Source organism: Rhipicephalus sanguineus, chromosome 8 (assembly GCF_013339695.2).
Source record: "Rhipicephalus sanguineus isolate Rsan-2018 chromosome 8, BIME_Rsan_1.4, whole genome shotgun sequence".
Taxonomy (NCBI): domain Eukaryota; kingdom Metazoa; phylum Arthropoda; class Arachnida; order Ixodida; family Ixodidae; genus Rhipicephalus; species Rhipicephalus sanguineus.
The window spans coordinates 73,668,638-73,680,899 of NC_051183.1; the positions used below are offsets into that span (position 1 = coordinate 73,668,638).

A 12,262-nucleotide genomic window follows, 5' to 3' on the forward strand; every position below is an offset into this window, starting at 1 on the left:
CAGACAGTCGTTCAGTCTGTGGTTCCATCCATGGAGCCGGCGGAGCATTGCAATCCTTATTTATGCTGCCCGCCAGCTCCAGCCGTTTCACGTTACGCGGCACATGAGCCCAGAGTTCTGAAGCCACGGCAAGCAGCGCTTTCCCGGCGCCATAAAGGACAACAGATTGAACGGCTGCCTACCGGAGGAAGAACGGCTGCCTACCGGCGAGGTCACCCTCGCCGCCAGCAGCCACGCATTCCGAGTATTACGCTCCAATCGCCGAGTGCTGTACATGCAAGAGCGCAAGTATTACTCGTTGCTTTCCCACTTTATCAAATAAAAAAAAAGAACAAGAAGTCAGAATATGTAGGCTTGAAACTTTTCCAAAACCATTCAAGCAAAAGTTTATAAAAACGAATTACGATAACTCAGGTTTTGTTAAGACCTGGTAACTTCACTAGTAAAGGATAAATAAAAGTGAGGAGCATAAATTGCGTCCGCGTACAGATATTTATCAAAACAACTTATTCAAATGATAAACTTGGCGAAAGTATTCACAATGTGCCCATTGAGTCAGCATACAGCAGCCACTCAAACGACGACAATAATTGGGTGAAGAGATAAGATCGCCTGCCCAATCATATCTTAATAAGGCGAATAAGGAAGTCATTGCTTAAAATACATGCTGTACACATATATACGACAAAGCCTGCGAAGTTTTCGGGCCACAGAATATTTCCAATGTTTTCTCTCAACTATTTCACATTCAATCGCTATTTCGCTAAATTATTGTTTGTGAAAATCACCTTTTGTGTAGTTTCTGATGATACGCTATACGTTTATTTGCTTCATATATTGAAAAAAAAAGTCAGTCAATTACATAATTTCTTTTCACATCAGTGATTGTGAAACTAGTTTCGTTCTACATAAAGTCAAAACATATACTTTGGTTAGTCAAGGCACTGGCGAAATGTACAATGTTCGCATGTGTCAGAAAAAAAATTATTTAGGTACGAGACTTATTTCACTAATGCCTCTTCAACCAAGTTCAGATTACAATGAACACCTAGAAGTCATTTTTCTTCCACAGCTGATGCAAAATCCGAAGAGTCTCATCCTAGGGATGATGCCAGATGTCCCTTACCTGTATTTGAACTTCAGGTGCTTCAACTGCACATTAGACAGCGCCGAAGGAGAAGTTGCCGTTCGTACCGTTTTCTACAGAAAATGGGAAAATGTGAGTTTCACGTCGTAGTGATGGCTTGTTTGCAAACTCTGCTTCTACTGGTTTATACTTAATCGCGAAGCAACTCAATTCATGGGTCTTCATGATTATTGGAACGTAAAGTACCAATTTTTTCGTCTTTCATTGATCTTGTGGCCTATGCTTTCCATAAAGCTTACCAGTGCGAATGTTTGTCTGTTGGACAGTACGAATATGCGATGTATGGATGTCATAGTCTTGAAAAAACAACTTCTTATAAAAATCATATATCTTTCGGACAAAAGTTAGAAGGCTTAACCTTCGCACTTCCGATTGGAACTAAATAGCGTAATCGAGCCCTCTTCGCATCACCTTCACATGCGCTTGCCAAGCTGTGCATCTCTGTAGACATTTCAGTGTTGCCGCCCCCCGCAGGGGCGTCTGCGCGAGCAGGCGTTTGGTGTGTAGCGACACCACGGACCCGAGCTAACGGGGGGTTTCGACCCCTCCCACGCCTAGCCGTGCGTGGCTTTGCCGTGTCCGGGGAAAAGGGGATCCTGGGGGTTGAGCCGACGCCGGGTGATTGGACCTTTAAGGCCCCCCGGCAGACGCAACACACCCCTTTGGCCCCGGCTTCACGTAGACGGCACCCCTGGGCTGACCCACCCAGGGGAAATCGGCAGTCGCCTTTTCCTGCCTCTCCCCTCACATCTTCGTCTTTTCTCTTACTTTAAATCTTTCCTGTCCTCTACTCTCTTCCATTGACTTCCGTGTTTCCTGGCGGCAAGGGTTAACCCTGTGTGGTTATCCTACCTTGGATACACCATATTCGGTTATAGTGGTGGCGTACAGCTGGCGCCTGCAGGGCCTGTGCTTACAGACCCTACAGCGTCCCCTTGTAGGACTCCATGGTGGGTGGCTGGCGCTGCTGCCGAAATATAAACATTTACATATGGCTAGTTCCTTCCCCCCACTCCCTGATCGCCCTCACAAAAGGGGGCGCACCGACGAAGTCTTCCAGTTTTTTGGTCACCAGAGAGTATCTTTCCCCCGATTCCATGTTATCCACGCTGACACACCCGGCAAACCAGTGCGAACACTTTCACCTTTTCTAGTTTCGAAGTCTTTGACCGAAATCTTTGGCCCAGGATATAAAGTATCGAGAATGGCAAGTGGTGACCTCCTCTTGGAGCTCCGCGACCAGAAACAATATGAGAGACTGCCTAATCTAGCGAAATTTGGAGATACCACTTAATAGTAACCCCACACCGACCATGAATACCACCCGTGGCGTGTTTCAGATGATGACTTGTTAGGGCTGACGGAGGCTGAACTCCTGGAGGGTTTCAGCGAACAGAATGTCATCAACGTGAAACGAATTAGGATAAGGCGCGATGGCAAAGAAGTCCAGACTAAGCACCTGATACTTACTTTCAATTCAAGTGTACTGCCCGACTCCATCGAGGCTGGGTACATCAGCTTCGAGTGAGGCCATATATACCAAACCCTCTCCGATGTTTCAAATGCCAGCGGTTCGGCCACAGTTCACAGAACTGCCGAGGCCGCCTAACTTGCGCGAATGCAGTGCTGAAGAACACACATCTGATGCCTTGTGAAAACTCTCTTCTCTGTGCGAACTGTAATGGGGAGCATGCCGCATACTCACGGTCATGCCCATGCTGGAAAAAAGAAAAGGAAATTGTCACAATCAAAGTAAAACAAAACATTTCATTTAAGGAGGCACGAAGGCAGGTGTCCTACCTACTACCAGAAACCAGCTTTGCCGAAGTGGCGCGTCAGGGGCAGCGCCACGACGGCCTCCGGCGGCTGTCCGGCACACGCGTAGTGAGCCGGCGGTGACGCCACCCGCCCCCTCGGCGGTTGCAGCCAGTGCTGCTCCGCCATCCAAGAAGGACCCACCAACCTCCGGGCTGGGGGGCGCGAAGGTCCCGTCTCTTGAGGCGAGGCCCTCAAACAAAACGCTGCGCTCGCAAGAGCGCGTGTCCAGCGCCTCGCAAGATGCAATGGACACAACACCGAGCGTGAGGGCGCAGCCAGCGCCTAAGGATCGGCGCGACTCCGTCGACCGATCCAAAAAAAGAAAAATCTCGTGTCACGGCCCCTGGAAAGGGACCGTGAGCTAATTTTCCATCCTTGAGCACACAGCACAAAACATATCTAAAATGGACACACAGATCTTACAGTGGAATGTGAGAGGACTTCTCCATAATCTTGATGATATCAGAGAACTTCTTAATAAACATACTCCAAAGGTGCTGTGTGTTCAGGAAACACATCTCAAGTCCACACAAACAAACTTTCTAAGCAATATGCCATCTTCCGTAAAGACCGTGACGACGCTGCCGCCTCGTCGGGCGGTGTCGCTATAATAGTTGATAAAGGTGTTGCCTGTAAGCAATTAAATCTCCGAACTTCTCTTGAGGCAGTTGCTGTCCGAGCAGTGCTGTTCGGTAAGCTATTAACAATTACTTCTATTTACATTCCTCCGTGCTATCAACTTTCGAAGACACAATTTCAAAGCTTCATTGATGAACTTCCTCCGCCATATATAGTCGTTTGGTGATCTAAACGCACATAATCCCCTATGGGGCGACCCCCGTTTGGATGCGCGAGGACGCCTAATAGAACACTTTCTGTTTTCGTCAGGCGCATGTTTACTGAACAAAAGAACCAACGTATTATAGCACTACACACAACACATACTCTTCTATAGACCTAAGTATTGTCTCGAGTACACTAATTCCATATCTGGAGTGGTCCGTTCTCAAGAACCCCTTTGGGAGTGACCACTTCCCGATTATGTTGAAGTTAACAAAAGAAGATACATGCTCGCCTGACTTTCCTCGTTGGAACACCAAGTCAGCCAACTGGGAACTGTTCCGAGAAAACACATTTTTAGACGGAGATGACATTGCTGATTTAATATAGACGATGCTGTGGCATACCTAACAGGTTTTATTATTGACGCTGCAGTGAAATGTATTAAGCAAACTAACGGAATGACTAATAAGCGTCGCATCCCATGGTGGAACGACGATTGTCGGAAAAGCGCGCAATAGTCCAAAATAAAGCTTGGAGATTACTCCGAATTACCCAACGGCTGAAAACCTCGTCAATTTCAAACAGGTTAAGTCCACAAGCCCGAAGAACGCGTCGTCTTGCAAAGAAAGAAAGTTGGAATAGGTACATCTCCGGTATAAATTCTTACAACCGACGAAACGAAGGTTTGGAATAGGGTGAACAAGTTAATGGGTCGGGAGTCACACCCCCTACCCTTGGTAAGTAGCCGAGGTGAGGGCCTGGAGGAGCAGGCGACTGCCTAGGCGAACCACTTTGAATACGTCTCAAGTGCATCACACTATACAGAAACGTTCTTAAGATTCAAAGAACGCGAAGAGCGGCAGCCCCTTAAGTGTAAACGTCCATCCAGTGAGGCTTACAACTGGCCCATTTACATTAGCTGAACTTAAGGCATCTCTTGCATGCTGCACAACCGGCGCCCGGGTGGCGATCGCATAATGTACGAAATGATCAAGTATCTTCACCCCGAAACACTAAAACACACTCTCTAACTCTATACAATCCATGTGGCAGCTGTGTATATTTCCATTGTTATGGAAAGAAGCGGTAGTCATCCGGTACTTAAGCAAGGCAAAGACCGTCCTTAGCTGCCAGCTACAGGCCAATAGCGTTAACAAGCTGTCTATGCAACTATATGAGAAAATGTTAAACCGGCGCTTAATCCACTTTCTAGAAAGTAACAGTATACTAGACCCCATTCAGTGTGGTTCAGAGAGGGGAGGTCGACAATAGACCACCTCGTTCGCATAGAGACATACATTAGAGATGCATTTATTCATAGGCAGTTTGTACTTTCGGTATTCCTAGACTTAGAGAAAGCGTACGATACCACATGGCGATTCGGGATTCTACGCGACCTTGCCGCCATGGGCATCCATGGGAACATGTTAAACACAATTGAAAGTTATTTGTCTAACCGAACCTTTCGCGTAAAAGTGGGAAATGCTCTCTCTAGACCATTCACCCAAGAGACTGGTGTTCCGCAAGGGGGCGTGCTTAGTTGCACACTCTTTCTTGTAAAAATGAACTCTCTGCAGTCAGTAATTCCAAGCGCGATGTTTTATTCCGTGTATGTTGATGATGTGCAGATGAGTTTCAAATCATGCAATATGTCTATCTGCGAACGACAAGTGCAGCTTGGAATGAATAAATTCTCTAATGGGCGGATGAGAATGGCTTTAAAATAAACACCCAGAAGAGTACTTGCGTACTTTTCTCCAACAAACGAGGGGTAATGCCACTACCAAGTATTGCGATCAAGGGAGACCAACTCTCTGTGAGCAGCGAGCATAAATTCCTGGGAACCACTTTAGATTCTAAGCTCACGTTTATACCCCATATTAAATATGTAAAAATGAAATGTCTGAAAGCGATGAACGTCCTAAAGCTTCTATCACGTACAACATGGGGTAGTGATCGAAAGTGCCTCTTGAAGTTGTACAAAAGTCTTGTCTGGTCGCGCCTTGATTATGCCTCTATAATTTATCATTCCGCAACGCCAAGTGCATTAAAAATCTTAGACCCCGTTCACCACCTGGGTATCCGACTTGCAACCGGTGCTTTCAGGACAAGTCCGATCCAGAGCCTCTATGTAGAGTCGAATCAGTGGTCACTTCACCTGCAGCGATCCTATAGTAGTTTCACATATTTTATAAAGGTACGCGCAAACATCAAACATCCTGCTTATTCAACTATAAACGATATGACCGCTGCCACCCTCTTCCATAATCGACCCGCAGCGAGAAAGCCGTTCTCTTTGCGTGTGAGAACCTTAAGTGAGGAAATGGATGTTCCACTGCTAGAACTTTGTCCTATGCCCACAGCGAAACTTTTACCGCCGTGGCAGTGGCAGCTTATACATTGTGACACCTCATTTGTCGAGATCACTAAACATGCACCAGAAGCACATATTAAAATGCATTTCCGACAACTCCAGTCCAACTACTCATGCGTAGAGTTTTATACCGACGCTTCTAAGTCGCATGCAGGGGTGGCTTATGCAGCCGTCGGACCATCCTTCTCGGAATCCGGTGTACTGCACCCGGAAACAAGTATCTTTACGGCTGAGGGTTATGCACTATTGTCGGCTGTGAAGCATATACGGAAGTCAAACATACAAAAATCAGTTATATTCACAGACTCGTTAAGCGTCGTAAATGCATTAAAATCACTTTTTAGATTCAAAAACCCGGTAATAATTGAGCTGTATTCCGTTCTGTGTACAGCGTATATGTCCAACCAGCATGTTACTATTTGCTGGGTACCTGGCCATAGAAGCATCGAAGGCAATGTGTTAGCTGACCAAATGGCCACGTCAATTATATTGCGCGCTATTAACCCTATCGCTACTGTCCCTGCAACAGATCTAAAACCCTTCTTACGTAAGAAACTGCGAAGCCACTGGCAACGCTTGTGGGACACAGAAATAAATAATAAGCTTCACTTGATTAAGCCGCAGTTAGGTTACTGGCCCTCCGCTACGAGAACACGGCGAACTGATGTCCTATTCTGTCGCCTCAGAATAGGACACACATATGGTACCCATAGCTTTCTGCTGACTGGCGATGAACCTCCTATGTGTGGTAGATGTGGCGAGAGGCTAACCGTCCTCCACGTCCTCCTGGAATGTCCAGAAGCTGAAAGAGAGAGAAAGAAATATTTTCCCTTAGCATACCGCTATCATCTTCCTCTACATCCTATTATGTTTCTCGGCGAAGAGCCGCTTTTTGACGCAAAATCAGTCCTTGGATTTTTAAAAGATGTAGTATTGAATGTTTTTAGCCCAACAAGTTCATAGCGCGTCCTCTTCCAGAAGATGCCGCTGTGATAGCAGCTTTCAATGAGCCCATGCCTCCATGCCCTTGTTTTAAGGGCTCTGCCGAGGCACTAGTGCTCCACGCCAAGTTTTTATTTGATATTCGTATTATTTTTAATGAATTTTATGTCTTCATAGCACACATCATTTGTTATTGCCATAATTTTAATGTATGTATATCTTACTCACTTACAGCGACTGCTTTTAGGCCCATTTACAGCCACGTCACATCTGTTTCACCCACACTGCGTAATGCACAGTTCATTATCATCGCTCTGGCGCTCTTTGGCCACATCTGGCCCTTGCGCCAATAAACTCCACTAATCATCATCATCATCATTTCAGTGTTGCCGCGAGAAAAGAATGGGCGCTTCACATTCGCTTTTTGTAGCGTTAGCTACACTTGCCTAGCCGGGGCCGATTTCGCATGGATGGTCATGAGACGTGCTGCGCATGTGCGAGGATCAGGGATGTCACACAGCTGGGTCGCCGGAGCGGGCATCTCACGCGCTCTCCGACATCGCCGCGCGCGGCTCGCCGCTGCTGGTCTGCGCCGCATTCGAGAGGAGAGACGTCGTAGCCGTAGACACAGTGGCGCCAGCGCGCGCGCAGCTATTCGCCTTCGCTGTGCAGTCGCCATCTGACACTGCGCTGGGGCCGCTTGATAGCGCCTCTGAGAGGCGTTTGCAGGTGGGTAACGTCATGGAGAAGAAGAGCGCAAATGCTGCTTGACGGCGCAGCCGAGCCGAGAAGCTTATCTCATCGGATCCCCAAGTAGTTGCCTGGCAATTAGCGGTTCAGCATACGATGAATGAAGCGTACGAAGGCTAATAATCCTAGACAATATGGAAAGCTAAGAATACTCAGCTGAACCCTTGCTAACGCTACGTATATCCTGGCATAGCCGAGCTAAGCCACTGCAAATTTTTAAAATCTCTTCAAAACCACGCCTACTGGAAGTGCTGTTGCGAAGTGCCCACTACGCTATTGGCCTCGAGGAGTTACGGAGTCGCCCTCTATCGGACGCGCCTCGATTGCGTGCTAGGCAGGATGCCGCCGGCGCGCTCCCCATAGGTTTTGCTGTCGGCGCTCTACAAAAACACCTCGCGGAAGCCCTCCAGGGCATTTCTGTAAGTACTTTCGAAATGAACTGTGTTCTTTACTGTCAATATAATCATTTTCGACGAACTGAAAGCACAAGATAGCCTACAGTCGCTGTCTCTTTGCAGAAAACCGAGCACCCGCTTCACACTGTCACCGCGTTGGAGACCCCGAACCGGCTTCTTGCGTGAAAGGTAGTCACTTGCTGAGTGCAAACTATGTAAAATATCTCGTTAGAGTAGACTGCCTGTATAACCAAACGGAGCATAACAGAAAGAAGCCTCAAGCCAGCGATCGCACGGGTTCGCGACGACTGACGGTGCCTCTACATGTATGAGCGTCTGCATGTATATTCGTACTGATGGTTTCGCTTTTGCTACGAGCGCGTTTTGGCACCGCGCTGTGAACTTTAGGCCGCAAAACATGAGAATTTGTGAGTAAACAAACAACTACTGTTGCGCGGACGCTATCAGAGCAGTTCAAAAACAATTTCCTTACAACTGCGGCTTCGGTGCGCATGACAACTTTGTGATCTGCCGTCCCGACGATTCAGTGTTTTTTTTTTTTTTCTTTTTCGGTCTAAATTCGGGTACGTTTCAATGTCATTTGACAAGTTGTCTCGCACTGCGTATTGATCGGCCTTCTCAGCGGGCAAATGCCGCTGCTTCTGTTTCTTTATTCAGCGCATTAGTTTCGTTTGGTGCTCACACAAAACGTGAGCAAATGCGACGCCTTTTTTTAATGCTCCTTATTATCGTTCCGTTTGCATTCCAGTGAACTTGCCGCTCTCTGTGATCAACAAATTCATAGACCAAAGTTTCACCACTTCGAGATTGCTGGTGGAAGGAGAACCAGTCTACGAGACCGAGCATGTAGTAGCATGCGACGCCTAGGTAAAGAAAGAAAATACAGTAACGCGGGAGAATCAGTGCATCGACTGACAAGAAGAAGATGGCTTTCGCCTTCTAGTCATCTTTAACGAATGCATAAGGGACCCTGTGCGTTTTTTAATTCAACATATCTAAACAATGACTTGCGCATCTGCAGCCGATTTTGTGGACGCTGAGCACGGGGCCGACGATCAAGAGGTCGCATTGGAGGGTTCTGAGATGGCATCGCACGTGGTAAAAGGCAGCGCTTTTACCATCCTGTGGCAGATAAGCATCATTTGCCGGCGGGAAGCGCGCGCGAGCCATCATCTCAGTGCGCGCTGTCTGCTACTCACCGAACATCGCAGGCCCGACGCAGTAACAAATGTCTTCGTCGCGGAAGTGCTTGTTGCACACAGGACTCGTAGCGGATGGCTACTTGCCGGTTCTTAGCTTTACAACCCATGCTTCACGCTGTTTCTTGTCCCGCGGTTACCAGTGCAGGCTGACACTAGGCTCCTTTGCGTAAGCGCGGCGCTGCGGCACCGAGCGGTAGAGCCCCATGTTCGTCGCCTTCGGAGGCAGCCACTCTATTAAAATGGTTTCAATTGAGTAGAAAATGAGAAAAAACTTCCGAATTTGAACAGACCGCAGCGCATGTGGGACTTGAAACTCGTTTTCAAAGCACGCGGCAGTGCGCCACAAGCAGCCGACGCGGCCGCGGAGACCACGTGATCCTGCCAAGTACGTCACGCCGACGGTGGCGCCGGCGCTTCCAGTGGTGGGCCTCGAGGCCAATAGTTCTTGATTTAGCGATTTAGTAATGTACCATTATGCGTCCGTGAAGCAAAACGGCCGCGTAGATGCGCGTTTTGTTGTTTTATTGATAAGTCGATGCTGCGCCTGATGATTAATTATAATTATTATGACGTTATGAATAATTATGCCTGAGTTCATTGAAATGGATAGACGTTTAAGCTCGCTGCGCAATTCACATGGTATCACGCCTTGAGCGAATATGCGATTCTACAACGCCATATTAGGTATGAAAACGTGACTCATCGCACGACGTGACACCTGTGTAGAGTTCCTTGTTTTTCAAGTTATTTTCAGCTTACTAATGGATAATTACTCCAATGAATAAACGTATGTGTAAGTGCAGAGAATATAATCAGCAACGATACATTGTCGCACTTTTGCTCCTCGTAGGTTTTGCTCATATTCGTTTCTCATGAGTGGCTCTTTGTCATTCTCTATGGCTTTAAAATAATCTATTGGCATGTAACCGTTGCAAATGGCTTAATAATAAGTATATGTCAATCAAAGTACCTGCCAGTCTTCTTTCCTCGCATTTAACCATGCACAAGGAAATAAACATATTTTATGATAATTTGGCCACACTAACACACTTTCTGCGGGGCTCCTCAAAAAACACCAGTCCTAAGGTAAACATCAGAGCACTCTTTCGTTGTCTTGATATGTAATTGAGTACTTCGCATATATGCAGTTCATGTGCCTTTATAAGCAGTGTATTTCTAAAAAGGGAAAATGTTATTATTGAATATATCATGAAAAAAGGTTTTTGAATTTGATCTCACGCGAAAGAGACATTTTTCGCCTTCAGTCATCTCCGATCTGGCACAAACTCCACCATGAATCTGTCACTGTTTTAACGCATAAATTTCAAATTATACTTAGAATATATATTTTATGTATAACCTAAATGATTCCACAATCTCTACCCACAAAGACAAAGAAGTTACCTTTCAAGTAAGAATGATAGCTGGGCGAGTTGGTATGAATTCACGTTTGAAAATTTTTTTAGCGCGCACAAAAGACGGGGACTCGCAAATAAGGCACAAACGGGCGCTTACTCACAATTGATATATTTTTTAAAGGAGCTAAACATATGAGCCAAAAAATCATCACAAACCATGCATGGAGCAAGTCATGAGGCATATGAGCAGAATGCAACAAGTTAACCACAATGCAAAAGAGGCATTTGTATATCAGTAAGCGCCATCAGTGGTTGACTGATACAATTCGTCCCACACCTACTTATGTAGAACGCTTCCTTGACTTCACCTGCTAGTTTACCAGTACGAGCAAACAAAATACCTGTGTCACTGAAAACACGATTACAATGGCATGACTTGCAATGATTGGACAAGTGCGAAAAGGTTTCTTTCCCCATAGAACGTTTATGTTCTTTTAGACGTGTGCTGATGAGTACGAGCAAACAAAATGCCTGTGTCACTGAAAACACGATTACAATGGCATGACTTGCAATGATTGGACAAGTGCGAAAAGGTTTCTTTCCCCATAGAACGTTTATGTTCTTTTAGACGTGTGCTGATGAGTACGAGCAAACAAAATGCCTGTGTCACTGAAAACACGATTACAATGGCATGACTTGCAATGATTGGACAAGTGTGAAAAGGTTTCTTTCCCCATAGAACGTTTATGTTCTTTTAGACGTGTGCTGATGAGTACGAGCAAACAAAATGCTTGTGTCACTGAAAACACGATTACAATGGCATGACTTGCAATGATTGGACAAGTGCGAAAAGGTTTCTTTCCCCATAGAACGTTTATGTTCTTTTAGACGTGTGCTGATGAGTACGAGCAAACAAAATGCCTGTGTCACTGAAAACACGATTACAATGGCATGACTTGCAATGATTGGACAAGTGCGAAAAGGTTTCTTTCCCCATAGAACGTTTATGTTCTTTTAGACGTGTGCTGATGAGTACGAGCAAACAAAATGCCTGTGTCACTGAAACACGATTACAATGGCATGACTTGCAATGATTGGACAAGTGCGAAAAGGTTTCTTTCCCCATAGAACGTTTATGTTCTTTTAGACGTGTGCTGATGAGTACGAGCAAACAAAATGCCTGTGTCACTGAAAACACGATTACAATGGCATGACTTGCAATGATTGGACAAGTGCGAAAAGGTTTCTTTCCCCATAGAACGTTTATGTTCTTTTAGACGTGTGCTGATGAGTACGAGCAAACAAAATGCCTGTGTCACTGAAAACACGATTACAATGGCATGACTTGCAATGATTGGACAAGTGCGAAAAGGTTTCTTTCCCCATAGAACGTTTATGTTCTTTTAGACGTGTGCTGATGAGTACGAGCAAACAAAATGCCTGTGTCACTGAAAACACGATTACAATGGCAT

General features: G+C 46.0%; 1 protein-coding gene across 1 annotated transcript in view; it reads left to right on the forward strand.

Moving 5' to 3' along the window:
- The window catches only part of LOC119402816 (uncharacterized), a 58,180-nt gene that overhangs the window by 16,191 nt on the left and 29,727 nt on the right, over positions 1 to 12,262 (forward strand). The window contains exon 4 of the mRNA XM_049418495.1: positions 1,073 to 1,236. Within this exon, the coding sequence (XP_049274452.1) occupies positions 1,073 to 1,236 (164 nt within the window). The remainder of the gene's footprint in view (positions 1 to 1,072; positions 1,237 to 12,262) is intronic.